At 41.6% G+C, this 23,571-nt stretch overlaps 1 protein-coding gene across 10 annotated transcripts; it reads right to left on the bottom strand.

Annotated features, from left to right (window-relative positions):
* Nucleotides 1-49: 49 nt before the first annotated feature.
* On the bottom strand, nucleotides 50-23,336 carry camsap3 (calmodulin regulated spectrin-associated protein family, member 3). Of its 10 annotated transcripts, none has more exons than XM_034220348.1 (19): nucleotides 22,811-23,336; nucleotides 21,443-21,515; nucleotides 16,284-16,543; nucleotides 9,302-9,442; nucleotides 9,019-9,105; nucleotides 8,791-8,823; nucleotides 7,826-7,964; nucleotides 7,599-7,738; nucleotides 7,418-7,502; nucleotides 7,271-7,313; nucleotides 7,126-7,202; nucleotides 6,833-6,905; nucleotides 4,652-6,740; nucleotides 4,438-4,562; nucleotides 3,914-4,194; nucleotides 3,726-3,810; nucleotides 2,879-2,997; nucleotides 2,661-2,779; nucleotides 50-2,573 (listed from the first exon to the last, which is right to left on the bottom strand). In XM_034220348.1, exons 1-19 carry the CDS (start codon nucleotides 22,877-22,879, stop codon nucleotides 2,274-2,276), a joined length of 4,338 nt encoding a protein of 1,445 aa, XP_034076239.1. In that variant the 5' UTR covers nucleotides 22,880-23,336; the 3' UTR covers nucleotides 50-2,273. The 10 variants fall into 10 exon arrangements, with proteins under 10 accessions (XP_034076239.1, XP_034076236.1, XP_034076243.1 ...); XM_034220345.1 differs by having other exon boundaries at nucleotides 3,905-4,194; nucleotides 22,811-23,335; XM_034220352.1 differs by having other exon boundaries at nucleotides 2,274-2,573; nucleotides 3,905-4,194; nucleotides 6,833-6,869.
* Between the last annotated feature and the right edge of the window lie 235 nt (nucleotides 23,337-23,571).

The raw sequence follows: 23,571 nt of genomic DNA, 5'->3' as shown, positions 1-23,571 counted from the left end.
GACAAATGCTTAATTGAATAAAGAAAAGTGAGATCTTGATACTCCGGTGTGTACTTCAAACCCATAACTTTAATAAATCAAGCGTTTACAGGTCAGTGTTGTTTTTTCTGGATCAGCCAGGAAAGCTATTGTTCTTCTCATTCATAGGTTAGTGGCACACACTGATAACAAATACTCCTATTAAAAATTCTAATAAACAATGCGAATGGGAAAATAAACATGAGAATGACAAAACATAGATGATGATTTAAAAGGGTTTTTATTGGTCTGGTCCAGTTGACAAGGATAGTCAATTTATGAAATGATCATACATAATGTGCTGGCACAGATTTTGGAAACAGAAGAGAAAGAAAACAACATAAATGTTATGACAATTTATATGAAATGAATGAGAGACTTACCACCTTAACCAAAAAAGACACAAGTGGAACCTGAAACTAAACATCTAATGCAAACCAAATAAATACATCTCTGGGGGACGTGGGGATTTCTTAAGGGATAATTGCACATAATCAAATTATAGTGTTTACCTACCACATACTACTCTTTACAAACTTATAAATACAAACATCCACCAAGTCCATGTGCACGCCTCCACACTCAATCATCTTTTTTTCCCTATAGGTGTGGCTCTCAATTTTTTTCCCCCACATCTGTATTGGAATCTCATTCAAACAATAACATTTGGTGGAGGCAGTCAGTGAAGAAGACAGCTGCACCACGGCAGCTGCTGTAGTGCTAAAGACTGCAAATGAAGGGAACAAGACCAAATTACCACAGGTTATGTAGCAATATTGACCTGATTACAAACAACTGCAGGGTCAAGTGTTTTTCCAAACAGCTTGGACTCACTGGCAAAAAAAGTGTTTTACATTGGCGCCTTACATTCCCCCCCGTTATACATAAAGGAGTCTGTGTTGAGAAGGTGAGGGCTGTGACAGTCTGGAATGATCCTTCATCAAGAAAACCACAAACAGGGAATCATTTAATAGGAAACAGACTCCTAGTGACCTAAAGGATTTATTAATCCCAAGACAAAAGGTTTCAATTGTCAGTTGTTTGACAATTCTCATACACTCATTCACATCTCAAACATACTTCTCACTAATGCAGCAGGCTAGCTTATTGGTAGCTTACAAAAGGTCAACTAACTTTTTACAAATCATTGTCCAAAAAAAAATCAGAGTAATCAGCATTCAGTATATATTAAATCAGCATTGATTATCATTTTCACACAGAGCTGTATCCATGTAATTATAAACATGGTAAAGCCCTCCTTCATGTTTCCAGTTGAGTTTTTCAAGATCAGCTCAGATACCATTTCAATTCATCACATGTTGAAAATTAGAAAGCATGATAAGAGGAAAAAAAGTCTCAATAATGTCATTCTTCCTTCAGCTCCCAAAGGCTGAAGCGATTTGTCCAGCAAAAACATGTCAAAATAGTATAAAAAAAACATCCAGATGTCTACAGCTGAGGAGTTGGAATGGAGTGGGATGTGTGGACTATGGGACCACAGGCAGTCTCTAGGTGTGCAAAGCCATTGACAACAACAGTATCCACCACCAGTGCAGCCCAAAAAGGAACCACCCACAACCTAATTTTTTAGTCCTGACCAACCAGTGAGAACACCCTTGAATGGAGTGAGTGGTAAGTGTTTGCCCTACATTCATATGAGAGCTGCATTACCCCTTATTCATTTTCATCTTAGATCTCCAGTCTGAACGGTGAGCTGCTCCACTTGTCTGTGTAGACTGGAGAGAGGGTGACACTGGAAAATTAACAAAAGGCAGCAAAAGGAAAAAGCGAGCAGAATTAAAAGGGGCGGGGACTACTCTGGCCCAAAACACTGTTGCACACATCAGTGTTTCGGTGCAAAGGCAGTGAGGTCGACCTCTCTATTTCTTACTTCTTACAAAGAGTTGCAAAAAACGACCAGGGTAGGGTAAGGCAAGGCATGAGGAGACAGGGTGCAAAGGAAAGAGGATTTTTCGTCCCAACAGGATTATTCGCATTACATTTTACAATCTTAGTAGACGAGGCAGAGCCAATCAGAAGCCCTCAAGAGAAAACTATTGTAAATACATTGGCTGAATGAGTGAGTAACTGGCCCTTTCTCTTGGCGTGTAGAGTTGACTGGATTATACTCAGCGTCCATGTTGACCAGTCATTCTGTCATTGTTTAACTGCACAATCACAAGTGCCTTGCTGGCCAAATCAAGTTGGTTCCCTGAATAGTAACACCTCTGCACACCTTTACTCATCTACCGACATTATTTTGGGGTTCCAAGCTTCTTGGGAGTTCCAGGGCGCTTTTGCCAAAAGTGACCAGGGATGGTGAAGGCGTCAACACTCATGGACATAGTTTTGGACGGGATGGCAGTGAACTGTTTGCGATCAGAGCTGTACTTGTAGATGGACTCAACCATCTCAGGTGCAATACACCGGGGTCCGATGCCAGTGAGCCGCACCATCTCCTCAGTTTCAGGGTTCATGGTGTAAACTGCCCGGAACTGGCAGCTGGCATCTCTGAAGAGGATGAGGAAGTGGTTGGCCGTGCTCGTCTCCATTTCCTGAAAATCAAAACAAAAACTCAAGGTAAGTTTAGCCGACAAAGATCACAGTCAATTATAGCCTAGTTACAGGGGACTTCTGCTTACCTCTACAATCTTATTTTTCTGAGACTCATTGACCTTGCCGGCCATGCAGCAGCGGGTGATAGCGTTATGGATGATGAACTTATTGGACTTAAAGCTAGGCTCCTTGTAAAGCTTTGGTCCTGCAAAACACAGCATTTCCACATTCCATAAATACATCAAAACAATTATTACATTATTAATTTCAACATAATTAAGTTTAAGTTTGAATAATTACTGACCTGTGTATTCTGGGATCGAAGCAGCTGATGAAATAGTGGAGCCATTCTCCCAGTCCTTCTCTCCGTTGTGAGCACTTGTTCGTCTTGGTGACATTAGCCGAGAAGGAGAATGAGAATGGCTAGGAGTAAAGTAAAATGGAGGTAAGTCAGTTCGGAGGCTGTATGTACATACAGTAGACAAACAGTATTGCATGTACTTTTGCCCCTGATAACACTGATTACAGCTACCAGAAAACATGTAGTAGGTATGCAATTACATATCATATTTTATGGCTGGCATTTGGTGCTGGCAAACATTTTTTTACAGACACATTTTAAAAGGTGATCAATAATCAATCATCAATGTTTATTTATATAGCCCAATATCACAAATGTTACATTTGTCTCAGTGGACTTCACAGTTTGTACAGAATATCAGTATTACAATACGACATCCTCTGTCCTTAGACCCTCACATCGTACAAGGAAAAACTTCCGGAGAAAACCCGCAGTTTAAAGGGAAACATGGGAGAAACCTCAGGGAGAGCAACAGAGGAGGGATCCCTCTCCCAGGACGGACAGACGTGCAATAGATGCCGTGTGTAAATTGAAAAGATAATACGTGTGTACTTCATCCCCAGGATGTACTTCTTCAGTTCATTTTACTCCACTGAATCATAGTTAATCTTATATTATAATGACATATTGCCCAGCTCTATTTTATCGAAGAAAATGTACTAACATGATATTTAAGACCCTCTTTTTCCTTTTTGGAATTAAAATGATTATTCTGTTCAACAATCAGAACACAGGATATGTGCATCCCATTTTCCAATAAAAGAGAAGCCATCAGCAGTGTGCAGGTTACCTGGGAGACTTCCTGACACTCAAGTCGTTAGCCATGGAGGACAGGTTCATGGTGGAGTGAGAGTACACCTTATTCAGCCTGGTGCCTAGAAGGAGGCAAATTTCAAATATGAGAAACAAAAATGTGTGTAGGACAAGGGCATACAAAGATCTAGGTGATTCAACATCAGAGATATGTACCCATTAAACCTTTGGCAGGGCTATGAGAGAGGACTGAGTCATCTCTGAACATAGTCTTGGGCCTCTGCTTCTTGACCCCGCGAACCGTGGTGGGTTTCTGCCTCAGCACCTTGTCCAAGTCTTCCATGATCTTCAGCTGATGTCTCCTCTCATACTCCTGCCGTGTGAAGTCCCCTCTGCGGTGGGGCGTCCCATCGCCAGGTGGGGTGCCTGATGCTGTGGGGGTGCCTGGAGTCTGGGGCCTGTCCTCCTTATTCCCCCAGCCCTCAATAGTCATCCACTGAGGTTTGCTAAAATCATAGAAAGTTTATGTGTAAAACTTTCAATTTGATTTATCAGGCAGGTAATGATACAAATTTGTTTAATTCGCAAGGACAATGAAGCAGAACATCAAAAATCATCGTCAGTTATATGCTGCAAAAACTTGAAACTACAGTAATGTCGAAACTTGACCAAACCTAATGTAAGATACTGCTACAGCCTATATTTGGGTACAAACACAGTTATTAAAAAAAAGAAAAAACAGGTCTCACTTTAATTCTTTTTCTTTTTCCTGTTCAAGTTTGCGTCTTTTCATCTCTTCTGCTCTCTTCTGCTGTTTCTCCAGCAGAGCTGCTCGTCTCTGGGCCATCTCATCATCTGTTCGCTCTTTGTCATCCTAACAATAAATAAATAACATTTAAAAAAAGGCATGAATGAACTGACCTTAGAAAAACAGCATTTTTGTAATAACAATCGGTGACCTACCTTGAAAAAGAAACCAAGCCCTCCTTTTGCCTCCATCTCAGTCCGCTCACTTATGGAGTCAGAGAGAGCATCGTCCTCCTCCCCATCTCCTCGCAGGGCAGACAGCGAGATCTCGATCAGGCTACTGCGTTTGCCATTCGACAGCCCTGCAGGGACATCACTCTCGAAGGAGCACTCTGATGGTGCACCAGAGCTGTATCCTCCATGTGCAAACCCCTCCTTCCTACCATGCGAGGTCCCGGCCTCCAGGTCCATGCTAAATATACTATGATCGTCATTGGAGCCCACCTCTGACAGTGTGTCATCTGTGGCTGGACGGGGAGTCGGGGTAGGAGGTGGTATTGGGGTCAGTGTCGGCGTGGGGACAGGAGTTGGTCCAGATGACCGCAGCTCGTCTTGGCCGTCAGAATCACCAATGGAGAATGAGGACAAAGTCTGGTCGTGGGATTGCCAGGGATTTACACGACGGAGGTGGGGGATTCGGTCCACGTTTTGTGGTGCGGTGATCGCCCTTGAGATGGTTGGGACCTTAACCTCGGAGGGACGACTTTGTTGGTGGTGTTTCGGACTTTTAGGGGGAACAGATTGGGCCCTACGTTGGACTCTCGGGGACTTAGGAGGAGTGGTGTAGTGCGTAATTTTGCGGGATGGAGAGGGAGAAGAGGAGGCTGAATTTAAATCTCGGGTTGATTCCCGCGACAGACGAGTAGGTGCTGGAGTTGAAGTTTTAGGGCTTGGTGGAATAACCCAGGATTTGTTGCTGGAAGTTAGAGTTTTCTTATTGACTAGGTGGTTCTGCTGATCGGTCAGCCGCTGCATGTCACTCTGCAGAGAGTTAAGAGCTGCAGTCAGCTTTGAAACAGCATTGTTATAGTCCCCTAGTGGAGCTACCGTTTTCTCACCAGGAGTCCGAGGGCCCTTCTCTCCTGGTGTACCTGCCTTTTCTTTGGAGTGACTGATCTGTTTATTTGCCTGAAGTCCTCCTTTGACATTTCCGTCATCTTCCACTGAGAGGCGCTGTTCATCTTGTTCTTCCTCTTCCAGTTGAGTTAACTTTTCGTCCAGTCTCAAGCGAGAGAGCTCTTCTTCTGTGGAAGAGGTACTGATATGTCCATTCCCTCCCTCACCTTCGTCCTCACTCTGATCCTTTTTTAACTGCAGAAAGGCACTTTTCCCTAGTCTTTGACGGTGCTTTGCAAAAATAGCCTCAATGCGTTTCTTCTGGGCTTCGATAGCCTTTCGCTTTTCCTTAAGCCGAGTTTCCAGCTCAGACATTTCATTATTCAGTTGTGGGCTCTTGCTGGGGCTTTCATCAGACTTTTGTGCCAAAGTGGTCATCTGCTGAGAAGAAGGAGAGGAGTCACTGGCTTTTGGAGAATCCATAACATGCTTCTTTTTTCGTTCTGCAAAGCTGGTCATCGTCACACCGCTATCAGACCCCTCTTTGCCATGGCCTCCGGCAGAGTGTGCGCTAACAGCTGGTGTGGATGGAGTGGACTGGGCCTTGGGAAAGTCTTCTGATGCGTCTGAGTCCACACTGCCGTCTCTCAAGACCGAGTCATCATCTCTTGAGCATTCAGAGGTATTTCTGGTGCGATTGGACTCCCGGGACTCTCCAGTGGGCCGGTACATAATTCCTGAGCGTGTAGGGGCAGAGCAGCTGATGGGTGCTAATTTGATGTTATGTCTAGAACTTGCAGGGTCATCAGGAGAGTGGAGATAAAAGCCATCAGGAGCACCATCAGGGTGTAAACGGGGCTCCATCTTGCTGTCGTTGTGGATAATTTGGAGAGCCTCTTCAATTGTTGGCAGCTCTCCCGTTTCACTCTCTGGAATGCCGTTCTCCTCTGCCACCCTTGGGATAGTGGGAGACTGGGTGGACCATGACGCTCTCTGTGGACCAGGAGGTTTGCTCACCAAATGGCTGAGGTCTTCAGGAGGAGTGTAGGGCACCCGCGTCATGTGTTGGCCTGCTGGGTTGAGTTGGTCTGAGCTCATAGAGCGGGTTATCACAGGGTTGCCCATCACAACGTCCACATCACTGTCCAGGCCAAAGGGGATGCTGAAGGACACTGCTGACAGAGGGCGGCTAAGAAGAAAAAAGGCGAGTGTAAATAAGCAAAATTAAGTAAAAAAATAAAATAAAAAGAGTTCATATGGTACTGAATCAAGGAGTCATACCTGAGAGGTTTCTTACTCCATGTCTTTCCAACTCCTTCTATATGAGACATTGAGGTAGACGGAGTCAAAGATCCTGAGTACAACGGGACACACACAGACACGTAAAGGCATGCACACCACACAGGGATTCACAAATGAAGCAATACACAAATAATAGTCAAATAAATATATACACAAACTACCATAAAAAACAAGGATTGATGTTTAAAAGGTGAACAAGATTGTAAAATTATAAACGTGTACAAAACACTGTGGTTTGATGCAATGATATAGGGACACTGTTATAAATGTACCTGATGCAGGAGAAGAGATGGGAAGGAAAGGCTTCTTGAAGATAGAAGGGGAGGAACTGTAAGGCAGATAAACAATACTTCATTTCAAATTAAGAATATGCCAGACTTCTACAAAAGCAAAAATATATTTCGAAAGATTCTGTACCTGTTGCCACTCGAACGATTTGGTGTTACAGGTGTGGATCCATCTAACAAAAAAAAAGTTATTAGACTTTGTGACAGATAATCAATGTATTACCTTATTGGTAGGATTATACAGTTTACAAAAGGCCACAAAGCTGGCAACACTTACCCAATGTGTCTATTGGCTGAACAAATTCTGGCCTTTGTACTTCAAACCAGCTAAGCAGTTCTGCTAGGAAGCTCAGCCAGTTGAGCTAAATAAGTCAGACAGAATAAATCAGGCATTAAGAAGACAATACAGCAATCAATATGTTTGTCAGGGTATCAATCAGGAGTGTTGATGTATGTACCCTAAGCTCTTGTGGGGTGTACAGCATGTCCTCCAATGTTAAGTTACAGCAGCTCTTCAGGCAGCTTTCACAGAATTCATGGATGACCTGCAGGTTGTACAGGCTCTCTGCTGATGGCATGGACTCCTTCATACAAACATCTTCAATAGAGAGGGGAAAAGTGTTATAGTAACATACACACAGTAGGTACTAAAGAAATGTTTGTGGTTATACATTTTGGTAAGTACCTTCAAGTCTTAGCAGGCCAGGGCAGTAGTAATGTATGACTGCAGCAACAGCACAACCACTGGACAGATCTTTGACTTCATTCACCACCGGGAAGATTGGCTTTTGTTTGGACTGTATTTTATCCTTCCTGTAGCGGAGCTAAAAAAACACAACAACAAACAAAGAATACAATGAAATACTGCACTGTGTTCCTAAATGAATATTTTGTTGAAATAACTACCATTTGATTATCACTAACAAGATAACTAATTCATAGATACATAATCTATTTGTGTGAAAATTATTCCTTTAAAATTTGACTTATTAGGTGATGTTACAACCAACACCAAACTCGGGTTTTTCCAAACTAGAGTTAAAAGTCATAGAAAGTGTCATAACATATTTGCATTGTGAATGAAAGAAAATAGAACACATAAAGGTCATGCTTATGTATAGAAAATAACTTAGGTTAAAAAAACATGGCAGATGCAAAGTGAGTGACTTAATCAGAGCGTAAAGAAAGAAGGATTTCTTTGGAAGAAAGTGGGATAAGTGAGAGTCAGGATGCAGGGGAAGGAGAAAGGTTTCAGGTACAACCACAGCACATATACAAACAGACCACTGTCTGCAGAGATCAGCTGACTAGAAGCTTGTCTCTGTTAATGCCCATCATAGCCATTCACACACAAACACACACCTCTGTTGCACAAGGACCAGAGGAACCGGTTGGGCAAGGCAGTTTCAAGAAAGCTAGAGTACCACTTGTGATTCATGCACCACTCGTGTGTCAAATAGCAAAGCCCCGCCCTGCGCTATTACGTGCACTTCAATGCAGATTAGGATGTGATGCAAATTGGCATTCTCACACCAGCACATGGAGAAAGAAAACAAACCTAAGCCTCAGATATTTGCTGATACATTTGATGGAGACACTGGAGGGATGGAGGGACAGGGGACAAGGGCTAGAGGAAAGGAAGGAACTTACAGGAACAAGTTTCCAGTACCAGCGAGTAGGACACTGTCAGAAAGGAGGAGGGACAGGAAATAGAGAAAGACAAGGAAATGGAGAATAGGAGCAGAGGGAGAGGTATTAAGCCTACAGTGGAAGAACTAGACAAACTAGTGAGAAAGAGTAGTGAAGACGCCACTTACTTGAAAGGACAAGACAAAGCAATGACGCTAACCTTCACTACATTTGTAATGCAATACTTACAGAGGGTTGAACAGGTTGGGGCTCCATAACGGCCTGACATGTGTCACTCTGGGTTTCCTCAGTTTGTTCTCTTAATTTCTGATTTATCTGAGAGCATGCCAAGAAGACAATATAGTTAGCACAAACATACATACATCACAGTGTCTAAATAAGTGACAGCATCCTTATTTGTTTAGCTAATTAGACATTGTATAATCTTAGAAAACGACAAATAATTTCTGACAGGAAACAATGAACATGTGCATTCATAACAATCATTGTGTCTGCTGGGTGTACTCCTTACCCCATTAACCCAATGAAGCAGAGCCTCTTCCCAGCTGGAGGCTCCACCCAGGAGATCGGCAGAACCACATGTCTTCACCGCAGTCACCGTCTCCATGGCTCCCACGGCCATCAGGGCATCTATCATTGCCAGATGAGCACTCTGCACCAATCACATGGGAGAAGGAAGATGAACTGTCAGAGGAGGGACCACTTACAGCGAGGGACAGAGAGCCTAGACAGCTTTAATGAATTACAGCTAACACAATAATGCTGGAAACAGACATTTTCACTGCTCTAGCATGGCACTGCTTACTGCAGAACAGAGAGGGACTCTGAATACTGCAGCACAACCATTATTTACCTGCAGCAACCCCTAGAGGTCACCAGAAGGCAGCTGAGTCAGCAGAAACACTGAGTGTTCCAGCAAGCAAACACACATTAAAAGTACATGTGGGTGAACTTTGGACCTGTGTTTGTACAATCATTAAGTCGTTAAATAAGCAATAGTCCTGTAATATGATAACATGTGTACAAGGACTGTCATTCCTCAGCTGCTTTACCTTTATTTGCTCTGCTTGCCTTCCCTTTTGTGCAGGGAAATATTGCCGTATGACTCATGTTTAACAGAGACTACAGGATAAAATGAGGCATTGCAACTGGATCACCAGGAAGCATAACAATGAACAGCATTCTCTTTAAGAAACAGGTGTTCCATGTACTTTCTGCAGTTTAGGTGTATACATGGACTGTTGTCATAGAACATTATCATTATAACATCTAATCAAGATATTGTTTTGTCTATACATTTACAAGAATCAAACAAAAACTACACATACATGACATTTCCATGCATTTGAATACAACAGATATAAGTGTATTTCCTTATACTTGAGACCATTACTGAGCCATGTCTAATGGCTAGAGCACATTAAAATGCACCACCAAATCTATCAGCTCAGTTAGCGAGAGCGCCTTAACTCTATAAACCTGTTAGCTTATTAAGCTATGCTCGGTTTGAGCCACAGGGCAAGAACCAACTGTACTTTATACGTCTGTCTGACTCCGACCTGAACATGTATGTACATTATTCAGATCTTTGAACAATGTATTGTGCTTACGATGAAGATCGTTGAACCATTTAGTGTGCATATGATGAATGAATATAATAATATTTAGGTTTAATCATGATCAACCCCTTGTGCTATTTGTCGATCTTTTAATCCAGTTTTTGAATCGCTGTAGCTGGGGAAATCGGTCATTTTAGAAAGCCTCAACAATACCATAACTCATTAACAAAGTCTGCAGGGTTAGAAATACTTGTGGGGAAAATGATTAGCCTGTGACGTGATTTCATAACCAACTCTTACTCCGTATATTATCCACGCATACTATATTAATTGTATTCTTCTAATGTTGTGTCCATCTGCATCGTATACATTTGCCTTCTGAAGAGTATGGGGGCCCCTCTCTTCTAACTATTGCCCAACGAGTTGACAACAAGCTCCTTGCCTTAATCAATTCAGAGAGGGCAGGCAACACATTCCTGGCATGGGGCCACCAATCTCCAACCCTCATTTTTTAGCCTAATCTGTGCAAATCAGTGCCTGTTCCCTTTTACGATTTACAAATCCCACTTTAGAGGCTAGACATTCTTCATCTAACCTCTTATGTTGCTCCAGATGGGGGCTGGTGGCGGTCCAGCTGCGTGCATGTGCCCTGTCTGCATGTCTGCCTAGTGCCTACTCAACCCTGATGTAAAGTGCTGACCCGGGCAGACCTGGAGCTGTGGCAGGCAGAGCGGGCGATGCCAGCAAAGGCTTGTCAGATAGTATTGGTCAAAGCTCTCTGTCAGTCACTGGGAGCTGAGTGGCCCTGGCTGGCCTGCCCTCCAAACACTGCTGCCAAGACTAGGACTAGTGGTTGTGTGCCTGTGACATGATTTGTCTGTTCAGTGGGAATATCTGCAGCATTGAAAAGTGGCCTGCTATAGGAACTAGGGCTCCTCAAAGCAAGCCACATCTGACTGGTTCAGAGCCCTACTACCCCTAGATGAAATATTTGAAATACAGTACTTCTGTACAAATTAAATTAGGTTTCATAATATGATTCCATGAAATGTATTGTATTATTATTTTACAAAATAACAATCCTGCCTGAGCAAATTCAAATTATTGTTTTGTAAGTAAAACGTTCACTGTAAAACAACATAACACACTTAATTGTATTAAACATTTGATCATTTTTATAGATGATTGTTTGGATTCCCTACATTAGGTTATACAATTCCTGTCAATTTTCTTAAGTACACAACTACACTTGCAACAGCCCTGCAGAAGATTTTAAGGAACTGTAAGCAGTTTTATAAAACAGGTGTTAATTAGGGCTGCCAGATTTGGAGACATATACATTAACAATGCAGAATATTGTATTAACAATAGGTCTTGCTAAAAGAACGATACATTTAAAAGTGCAGATGCTACTGATACTCTTTTCTAAATCATCCCTGTAACTAAGGACCTTTCTTTATATTGAAAGGTCTTTTTAATAGTTATGTAGGACAAAAGGGTGGGCAATTTATTAGATACACTCCTTAATATAACGCAGTCAAGCTCAAGAAAAATTAAACCTAAACATATAGAACTTGTTATACCTATGTGATAGTGTGAATCAAAACAAAAAAAATATTATCCGTGTAAACATTCAATTTATGAATGAGCTGTTAGGTGCTGGATAGCTTTTTTATGAATTATGAAACATCTCGATTCAACCATTTCTGTTCGCAGGTCCTAAAAGAAACAGACTACTGCCTAATGTTGCGAGTGGCTATATTTTAAACACTCAAAGGGACTTAAGAGAGTCATTTTCAAGGGACATTTTTTGGATTTAGCCATAAAGTGTAATCATAGGTTGGAGCTATTGTCACAGGAGACAGGGTGACAGAGGGAGAAAAAAACTAACAACAAAAAAAAAAGCAATAGACCTTTGTGAAAGCTCTCAACCCTGTCATGCTGTAGAGCATTTATTCAGAAGAGAGAGAGTAGACTTTGATTCATGACAAAAAAAATCAGAATGAGAGGGGAAGCAGGGGGTTGCTAGTGTATTTGCCATTGCAGACCCAGGAGAGCCTGCTAAGCTTAATCACAAGTCTTCTTAATGAGAGGGGAGAGAGTATCAACTCATAAACACCCTGCACAGAGCCTGCCAGATCACCATAACAACCAACCAGCTGACCCACAATGCATCTGAGCACAAGCCTGACCGCAGCCATGCTCCGTGTCCCTGGTTTAGCACCGGCTCTTTACTAGGAAACCTCTATCCAGCAAATAGTTGGAGCCCTCAAACTGATACAGTAGAGAGAGGACAAAACACTGCCAACACACAATAAATCTCAATGGCTCCATTTGGTAAATCTGCTTGCATAACTGTGTCAACAACCTAGTCAAACAAAAGAAGGCAAAGGCATCTTGCGGATCATTAAGTGAGATTATGATGAGGGCAAATCTGATTATGTCTGAAATATGACTTAACTCCATCCCCCTTCTCTGACCCCATCCCCCTGCCTACTGAGGGGGAGACAAACAGGGGGATCAGGCAGGTCTGGGGCCCAGCAGGGAGTTTTTACACTCGAGGTTCTCACAAACCAGTTATATGCACACAAATATGTATAGGAACTGTATGCTTAAGCAAGGAGACCCAGTCTTGAAAATCTCCACATTAAACTCTGGGGAACTTGTTTATTATACGGTAGATGAGTTTAAGTAATACTGCACATTAGCTTTACATTGTCAAAGGCCAAAAGCTGAAAAAATAGTTTACAATGATGGTTAGCATTTCTGATAGTCTGCCTCTTCCACTTTAAACTAAGCTCCTGACTGATGCTCACTTGACCAGAAGCCTGCCAACACAGCAGTATGATTTAAGACAAAGTGTCAGTGTCCGTCCAAAACCAACAGGGGACCGGGAAGAGGGTTAGCTGCATTATGGCTACATGACTTACTTTGTCACTGTGGGAACGAACGCAATCTCTGTGTATTTAAATCAGTATATTTAAAACAGATGATATTCTACTATCTCAACTAACAAAAAATCGAACATATTAGTTTTAAGTTGCGAGCCATATAAGGTGCGGGGTGAGTAAATAGTCATCTCTGGCATGTCATCCAATCGTGGATGATGACGTTTAGTCTGCATGACAGATTATCTCTAATCTGGGCCAGGCCACCACCAGAAGGACAGTTACCAGTAGGACACAAGCACATATATACAGCAAGTACTATGGGATGGAGGCAGCCACAGGCTCCAATGTTAGCTCCAAGGATGTGCAGTGTACAAAGCTTTGCTCTCATGATAACTCTGGATTGTAAAGACACTGGCGCTATATTGGGCTGCCACTGACTCACTGTTTCAAGTAAGTATAAAGTTATGCCCAGCATGCATGGGATTACAATACACTACAATTTAGTGTGAACAAATCCAAAAATGCAAATTATACCACCACATTTTACATATAAACAAATAATAATAGAAGTGAAATATGTGACAAAGTTAGGCTTTCAGATCTTCATGTTTACATCCGAATTAAAATATTATGGATATATTATAACAGCACACAAAAACAAAGAGTACAATTCTGAAATGATGATGTCAAAATACACCCTTCTAAACCTGACTTTCTCATATAACCTACAATTCAGAGGAAATGGGACTCACTTTCCTTTGTCCCAGATCACACACAGCTCGAACCATTTTCCTCCAGGATATATGAAGCCAAATACTAACCATGGAATTTCAAGGTCTAGCAGCAAGACAAATCAACAATGTGTCTTCATCCTGTAGCAGAAGCTTACAGTTTGATGAAGATAATAATTACTGTACTAGGTTAGCTTGCTATGATGAATCTGTTTTTGCCCTACTTTGATCATAGCCAAATGCGTTTTAGCTGTATAGAGTGGGTCATTGGCACTCTCTGCACTGATGCTAGAGCAGCAAACTCAGCCAGTACTGACATGTTTATGGGTAAGAGTAAACCTATATCCCTGGATTCATACATCTGCCAAATTTGATAATTATATCAGTAATGAACCACAAAGATATTATGTGAGTGAGGTTTCAATAACAAAGTGAAACATTCTCAATAGTGTCTAGCTTAGCTGATAAATCAGCAGTTGTGTTAAATCGTCAGCGACGAGCATGACTCAACATACTTTTATATACATTTGTTATCCTCTTGTTCCACATGGATGTGTAAAGCCTACACAGCAGTGCTGCAGCAGATTGCCGCTGCTCCAAAGCCGTTCACTGGCCAAGACCCACATCGATGCTCCATCCTTCTAATGCAGCTGCAGCATGACCCACTTTCTCTGCTTGCTACAATGTAGCTACAGTGCTAGTCCAGACAAGACTAGAAGGCTCAGAAATGCAAACAGAAACCAGCAAATGCAGCATTAACTGTAACAGCCAAAATAGGAGTTTGATGGTTAGGATTTACAACTGAGTTGGTGTGGCAAAGAAGAATCACTTAACACTTATTAGGTTGTAGAGAAAATTACAGAAACCTTGTGTTTATTTATATTGTTTGCCATTGAGTGCAGTTGCCGGTGCAAAACGGCACTTGTCAGTGCAGATGGTATTGTCAGAACTCTTTTGTAAAGCACAAGAAGTATACAGCGCTGCACAGACCTCTAGCAGGAGGATTTGTAGAGGTCTGAATTAATTGATTCAAAAGGAGGGTGGTTGAATGACTGAAATGGATAGCAAAGGATTGAAATAGATACTTATACTTGTTATTGTTTGTGGAAATAGAGGTACAAGATAAAGGGTAATACTATGTAATAATTAACAGAAAGGAAATCCCCTGTCAAGGTTTACTTCTGTGGTGTGACTATCAAAACCTCTCTGGTTTCAAATAACAAATAAAAGTGCAAGCCAGTCATACTAGATATCGCTATATCATAATATTACTTAAACTAACATTCACATCATCACATCACATCATCAGGTTAAACTGATAATTGTCCCACAGTTTCTATGCCATCTAGTTAAGACGCAGGTGCAGGCATACATTATCCAGCAAACAATTAAGCCACCTGCTGCAGTGGCCGGAACACAGCAGTGATACAAACATCAACACTAGTCACATAGATCCCTAGCGGCTCCCTACTACCTAGCTTTCAGTTTGTATGTGCAAGAAACATGATGGGTGCTGGGGAAAAGACATTGAATTACATATGTTGTTGAGGAAGCATGGGATAGGTTCTTGTAGGATTTCTTCAAAATTGAGTTTTAGTGAGTCAGCTGAAGCACAAAAGCATCAAACCTAAGAGTCCTTCTTTTGGACTATTATGATTCCTAATTTGAAAATAAAAGTATTTGTATGTTCACTTTCAGGACTGAAGAAGAGAGAGAGCGAGAGAGAGAGCGAGAGAGAGACAGACATTGTCAATAGCTAAGAGGACAAACCAGTTTCTCTTGATTTCACGGGGCCAGCGCAGAGAATCCTCGCAACACAGAATCTCAAGTTTCACCAGAACTGTTTAGCCATTGTTGAGATCTGGACCAGCTATAGAATCTAGACTCTACCTGCTTCTCACACCCAGACATTTAAGTAGTCATCCCTTGTTTCACTATGACTGCTCTTGTCCTGGCAGCTGGATCCACTCATCCCCTGGGATCAGCTAGGGGCCGCAAAGAGGGGGATGGGGCAGGACTGAATGAGTTGGGGTCTTTTTGATGTCCTTTAATCCCTCGAATCAAAGCATAAACAAGCCCCTATATCAACGGCTGAGCCCACTCCACCCCTTTTGCTGGATAGCAGAGCATCTGGTTCCACGGGAGGAGACATTCACTCCTTAGGGTTATAAACAAACAAACATAAGCAGTTTCTATCAAAATAACAGTTCTGACATTTCCTTGACACGATCCATTCAGGCCACTACCAGCAACATTGCATATCAGACTGGTGGCCGTCATCACCTATGTGTTTACTGTTCCCATAACTTTACCATTTTGATGGGTTTGTGTCGGAGGTCTGCTTCAGTCACTGGTGTGTCCTGGTCTTTGGAGACTAGGCCTCTCTGAGTGAGGAGCTGCAGCAGGGCGGCGTTGTCTTTGGGCTTTGCCTCGGCTCCAGCCCCCAGTAGTAGACTGTAGGTCCGGCAGTAAAGCTCCGAGGACTGCAGGAGGCGCGTGACTGGGGGTTTAAGGTGCTCCTGCTCATACTGGTCACAGTAGAAGGGGTCACGCAGCTCAACGGCGACATTCTCTACCAAGGGAAAGAACAAACAGACACAGTTAGATACGTTTATTGAGCAGTGGCGCAACCAAGAAACGGTGGCAATAATAAAACACAAACAATGTGTTGGTTAAGTTTTAAATGTTCTAAAATTGGGAGGAATTTGTTTCATTAGCAGTCCCTCTATTTATTCAGTCAGAAGTTAATCTTGAGCATTTTCTTATCTTTGTGGAAACCGTCTTTCTGCCAGGTTTGGCAGATTAAGAAAACTGGTGAATACAGCCCAGAGCTATAATCATATGATTGAGTAGAGCAGAGCAAGCATCAGGGTCAGTGGGGCATGATGAGCTCAGAGGTTCGAATCTACAGATTACAAGATGCTCTGCCACCGGTTCCCGCCCTCTTTTTAAACCCCTTGCTTAATTTTTTTAGAAATCTTCAGTAAATATTGCCCTTTCAGATCTCCTCAGAGTAAAATCAGTAAGAAAAACCACAACCTGATCGAAACCTCAAAATGAACAAAAGCCAAGGATAAATCTCTAATTCTGTCTGAGTTTAGGGTGTGCTATATATTGCCTTACTACACTCCATTGGTGACGAGATGAAGATTATTAAAGAATCTGTTCAAACTGGTTTTTCTATACTATCACAGCAAACAATATCCTAAAAACATACGCTAGACACACCTTCTGTGAAACTGGTTTCTCTGCATCAAGACCAATGCAGAGAAGAATCTCAAAAGCTTGTTTGTCGGTGCAAACATATTGGATAAGTGCTAAAGGGCCTTTGGACAAAAAGTTCACAGGCTGAAATACCAGCAGTCTGCCTGAAAAGAGAAAGGACAAACTTAGGAGTCCTGGGATTGTGCTTTACAAAGAAACAAAGCGGTCATTACAAGGGAGGTGTTACTATGTTGCTGTATCATTATAAAGTCATGTAATGGATCCACTTACAAACAAGCTTCATAGGTGCAGGACAATGCCCTGCTTTCCGTCTCTCACTCTCACTCTATGACGACTATATTGTCAGTCACGACACATGCTCCATTTTATTATATGCTCCTGTGTGCTATAAATACAATTTCTCACTGCTCAAAACATTAAGACATGTGCCTAAAACTGTACACCTCCACGTATTTACCCAATGTAAAACAAGAACAAAAATAAAGACTTCCCCGATGACGTGTAAAAAAAGAAAAAGAAAACTTCCCCTGAAGGCAAAGCAGGATGCAAATGCAACAGACTCAGTGAGATGAGAGAGATCGATATGAGCATGATTTCCCTATGAGACAGTCTGGCTATCAATGAGAACTTTGTGTCACATATGCCACAGAAACAAATGGAATATAAATGTAAGGTTGTGTATCCACATACAATTTTCCAAAGCTAGAAACGTGCACATCTAAAAATAGAAACGATCATAAAACAGAGCATTCACACCTAATCATAAAGAACGAAAAGGATTAGGAGGAATTAAAAATACAAGTTTGTAGACTTAAGAGAAAATAAGCCTTAAGCTAAAAGGAATGTGATGCCTCCATAGTGTTGACATCAATACACCTCAAGGGGAATATTGTGATTACAAACACAAGTGTGTGTGTGTTACCATTCATTGGAGCGATTCCCTCTCCTGTCACTTTCATGGGTTATGGGTCAGTTCGTATCTACTATCCTGAGTAAGAAGACCAAAGTCAAAATGTGCACAGAGTTTATTAACAAGTTCCGGGAGAGGGAGAAATAAGATCCCTTATGAAGTAGTGAGGTTAAAGCAAGTACACCGAGTACATTTTAACCAAAATACTTAATCCCTAACACATGCAGGTGTTCTCTGCAGTAGCTGAGTCTCTTACTTTCCTGAGCAGGAAGAAAACAATATTATAATTTAAAAATACAGCTATTCAACATTTCTGTCATCAAAAAGCAAACTGGGAAAGACCATAGCACCCTTTCACTTTTGCGTGACACACAATATTGAGTCACTTACAACTAAAGCTAATCAAGTGTACTGGAAATAATGCAACTTTCCATCATGGCTGTAGTCAGTGCAGCTATGTTGGCTTCTATGTGTGCTGACCTGCATTGCTTGATCGCTTGCTGAAAACAGGAGCCATGTGTCCTTCTACTTCATTGACTGATTGAGCCTGCATGCTGGTCATGTCACAGACATTACCACACGTGTCTGACACTAATCAACAGACACAGGGCAACAGAAACACATCCAACTAAAGGTTGGATGAAATCAGCCAGAGTATAAACCAAGCTGGCTCCTCTGGGAAAACAAGGTCTCACAAGACCCTCTACGCAGCCCTTCTCATATTACATTTAAGTGGAACAATCAGCATTCGGTTTCAAAAAGGTTGTCAAAGTAACAGCTTCCTTTATTTATAAAATGGCACAGCAATGGCAGCCAATTCAAACCCCACATCATGTTAGGCATAAGTGTTAACATCCATAATCACAGCTGGTGATCATTTGTTATTTCTTACCAATTCTGGAATAGAAATAAGTGTGTTGATAAGAGTGTGACTTCTAAATCCTTCTTGGAAAACTGAGCTATTAACAACCCTTATCATGTGGTGAAAAAGATCAAACACAGATGATTAAACACTACTGTAAAACAAAGCAGGAAGTGTTTTGTTTGCCAAAATCTTGAACTGGTGAGGAGGGCTATGTTAAAACCCTACCCACATGTGATCATTAGTTCTTAGGGAAATGGAAATACCAACATAAACCCTTCAGCTTAGACATCACTGGCAAGACAGGAAGAGATTGTTGACTCTACTAGCAAGACAGTTTTGTTTGATTTATAATAATACTGTTGCCTAGTTTTAACATGTTTCAATAGCCAGCTGTAAAACATATAAGGATGCATTTATCGTGCATAACACTGACTTGAAGACATTTTCTTAATTAGCAATGCACTTTGAATGTATTGCAACTTCAATTAATGTGAACAATTGGGCGATATGTTTCCTTGATCAAATAGCTGAAACTTGGAAACATACATGCAAGCACACAGACAATGCTAATAAATAACTCAACTAAAACACAACAAAACAAACGTTAAGCACTACACAAGGCAGTTCCCATCTCCCTACATTCACTGGTCCCCTTACCAGGAATATGACATCCCTAACAGACTGCATCCTGTAACACATCCTCACAGGCTGTGCTCCACTGTGACATTAGTAACAGCAGTTTAAATTGCATTAGAGGGCCAGTGTACACAGAAGCACATCCTATAGGCAGAGAGTGTGATTGCATTATGGGTGCTTGTGATACTACTGTAACAGGACAACATTGGATGACAGAGTGACAAAGTACAGAATGTCTTCATGTTAGCAATTACCTGCCTCAACAAAATGTCGTCAAGTTAGACACTAACTACCAACCAGACCTTTTTAAACTGTTCTGCTACGTTGTCCCTGTATTCAGTGTCAAATGACTCTCACAATAAAAGTACCACTTTACTTCGAAACGCACACTGTAACTCCGAAACTGTATCAAGAGGTTTGCCCGTGTCTGGAAGAGTATCATAGAAAACCAATAGGATTTCCAACATCCTGAGTAAACAATAATAGCAAGGCAACATCCTCGTCAGGTCCTTGTCCTCTGTTGACTTACCATAGTTACAAAGACTGGGCGAGGACAAGTAATCATTCCGACAGGATTTCAGGGAGATCCAAGCAGCTTTGTCGCTAGGTGGATCATGGTAAAGAAATAGTTATTTTGCAACATGGAGTTACAAGGTGGTTTGTTTTTTTGCTGCTAGTAAAAGAAACCACAGGAAAGGAGGGCCACGAGAGACTGATGGACAACAAAGTGAATGTTTAAGATGGGCAATATGCTATGTAAAGTGTGTTTTACATTTTTAACAGATTTATTACAAAAAAGCACAAAAACAGAACTCGCATATATCATCCCAATGACAAGGTCAGTTTATATGAGCATGTTTTTCTCAAGCAATCAAACTAGTGAATCAAGAGTTTCTGGTCTCATTCCAATGTAAACGGTTCCATTTACTTTGAGTCAGCCTTAAATGATCTGTCAAGTCATCCGTCACAATTAAAATTTAAAGGGCAGATCACTCTTGTCACTCTTGCCGAACCACTTTCCTCCAGTGATGGAAAACATTATACATAGTATACGTCATCGCTTGACAAAATATCACGACACTATCTCTTATTTGAGCAGCCAAATATCTTGCATGCAAGTTTTAAAATACATAGAAGTACATGTGGACATTGTGACACATGAAACAGCACTTACTAATTACAATATATTAGAGCATGTAATTAGATTTCATGCTAGTTGGTTCTTAATAATGTTATGATATTATTAAATTCCAAAAATAATGTAGCTAGGTGGATCCAACAGGGAACTCCCACACTGTGTGCTTCTATTGCTACAACAATGAAGTGTGGGGATGGCATTATCTGGTGGTTCTGTGTTTACCTGGCTAAAGGACACTGTAAAATATTTGCAGCAGCTCTTCCGTTTAGCATTTCACAAACTGTTAAGCTTAGGCATGGTTGTTTTTAAATATTTTTTGGAGATAGTTAGCTTTATACTATATAAAGGGTTTTATTGTGCCAAAGAGGCTAGACACATAGGGACTTTGTATTCTGTACCCTTTTCCTTGCTTCTAGCCTTGAAATGTTTTCTTCATCATGACATAGGTATTTTAGTCCAAGCCTATAAAGCAGCTTTCAGATTATAATGTTTGCACATGGATTCATTTTAGGGTAAACTACTTCAGATTAAAGATCGTTGTCATTAGGCCATGATAAACTCCCATGTAAAGATACTGTCTAACATTTCTCAATCTAAATAAAGACAAGAGATGTGTACATGTGTGTGGTGGTCCATAAAGTACACAAAGACTCACAGATTAAAAATGTTGCCTATTGATAACATTAGATTAATTGACCTGGATGAGCAGAGTCCGGCTCCCGGGTCCTTTGGGAGGGACTAGATGAGGTCATCTTGACTTTGCAGGAAAACTATGAGTAAGGCAATTATGTTAATAAAGATAAAACTACACATATATGATATACACAGCATGGTCTCGGTCCTCATACTCCTGTATATTAGCATGGAGAGTGACTTTGACCAGAGGGCGTGGTTGAGGTTTTAAACAGAGCACTCAGAGACTGCAGCAGTTTACAGTCCTGGACCAAAGGCCTGACTGGGATTGTGTAACACACAACTCGTGTTAAGAGCAAATAAAGTTCACCTCCTTGTAGCCAAAACATATTCTCTGACTAAAACCTTAACCAGTAACCTACAACTGATATGTGTTTGTTTATGTCAGGAATGATAGTGTGTTTTTCCATATTGTCTTTTGTTGACAAGATAACTACTATACAAACAGTCCAAGACAATCATTAGAGCACTGTGTGTGCTCTTCAGGTAAAACAAAGTTAAAAGGAATCTAGGGATAAATGTCATCATGTCTTTCTCAAACAGACTATTTTGGTGTCTTCCTTGTGAGATCTCATCTTAACAGATAGGGCCCTATAGAACAAGGAGACATGTTATCAACACAGGGTCATAAGCTGACGCTGTTCCTAGCCTTGTCTCGGGAAACCTAAAATAAATATCCTACAATGATAGATAGCTACAAAATTATATTCTGGGGGGGTATGTTTTCCATCATAATGGTCGGATGGTTTCAGAAACGCCTCTTGAGCTTTGTTGATTTAGGATTTTGTGGGACAAAATTACACATTTCCATGGTATGTCAGTATTATCACTCAGTGAACAATGAGCTATTGCATGCAGGTATTTGATCCTGGTTATGAATTGCAGTAGTTCACACAGGATACTATGGGCTGTCTCGCCGAGGCGCATGAATGGTACTGAAATGTATCTACGCCCCATGTGCTACATCTGTGTAACCGGATTAAAAACATACCCTATAGCCTACGATTTGTGACAGAAGCCTGGCGGCTAGAAATACGACAAAATGGGTTAGCGTGATAAGGGCCCAGGGAGAAGGCCTGTTTATCTGACACACACACACACACCTTAAAAAGTGACCACACTGAGTGAGAACAAATGACATGTGTCAGAGTCACAAAAATGCGTACCATGCATGCTCCCCCTTTCATATGCTGCTCTTTGTGCTGAAAAACGCTGAGCTATACACACACTGTGTAGTCGCCCTAGGTGCATGTGCTCTTCGATACACTGCTGAACAAAATATAATCATTGTTAGTCAACACAAGGATGGTGGTCTTCATGCGACCGATACATATCATAAATCACCGGGCCCGCATCCTAAACTGAAACCTACCTGCACTGCCGTAGGACTTTGCCAGTAGCCATCCGACACTTGCGCATATTTTTGCTTTAGTACAGTCATACAAATCCAAGGGCTTTATGTCGGGAACCACAAAAGTCTTCCTCATGGTAGGGCAGTCCACCATAGCGAGTTTGTAAAAGAAAATGCGAAGCGATGCTGGCAAAAAACACTACAAGACAGTATAAAAATATATTCAGGCAATCATTATTTTTTCGCTGACTATTCCAAACAACCGGGGCTGGGAATAAGAATTTGGGTAAGGTTTCTGTCGGGAAAATATCCGCCCCGGAGCTGCTTCCAAGCCAATAAATGTCCTTTTCTTTGCGGGTTTAGAGGCGTAATCACTGTTAAATCATGCTTTAAGACGAAGCAAAGCCCCGATCCGCCGGGTCGTTACAAAAAAACGGACTATTCCCCTCGTTTTCCCCTTCTTCGTCCGCATTGCTGTAGTCGTTTCCCTGTACGCAGCTCCACTGAAAGCACCGCCGATGACTGACTCCCAGGTGCTCCACACTGGCATCAGTCACTCATCCCGCCGTCCAATAGAAAATGATCTTGGGAAAGAGGGCGGGATCTCCCCGTGTGAACCCAGACAGCAGGTGGAGGTGTGGGGTGACTTCTGCTGCAGGTCCATTCGCTGGCAAACACACAGGTGAACGCCTGAAGGGGCACTTTTTGACTGGTCACGTCAAACTGCTGAATGTGCTCTTATAATAACATTATTATCGTGACAGCATTTAATGATTTACTCC

The sequence above is a fragment of the Gymnodraco acuticeps genome, unplaced genomic scaffold (assembly GCF_902827175.1).
Source record: "Gymnodraco acuticeps unplaced genomic scaffold, fGymAcu1.1, whole genome shotgun sequence".
Classification (NCBI taxonomy): domain Eukaryota; kingdom Metazoa; phylum Chordata; class Actinopteri; order Perciformes; family Bathydraconidae; genus Gymnodraco; species Gymnodraco acuticeps.
Note: the sequence above shows the minus strand (reverse complement) of the source record. Positions and strands in the feature narration are given on the sequence as shown.

What these genes read in the sequence shown, in the direction of transcription:
- camsap3 (XM_034220345.1), bottom strand. Translation starts at nt 22,879, where the DNA reads ATGACTGTACTAAAGCAAAAATATGCGCAAGTGTCGGATGGCTACTGG. An exon ending in TGGAGTAAGAAACCTCTCAG is followed by an intron (nt 6,741 to 6,832) that starts GTATGACTCCTT and finishes TTTTCTTCTTAG; the next exon opens with CCGCCCTCTGTCAGCAGTGT. An exon ending in GGCTTGGTTTCTTTTTCAAG is followed by an intron (nt 4,563 to 4,651) that starts GTAGGTCACCGA and finishes ATTTATTGTTAG; the next exon opens with GATGACAAAGAGCGAACAGA.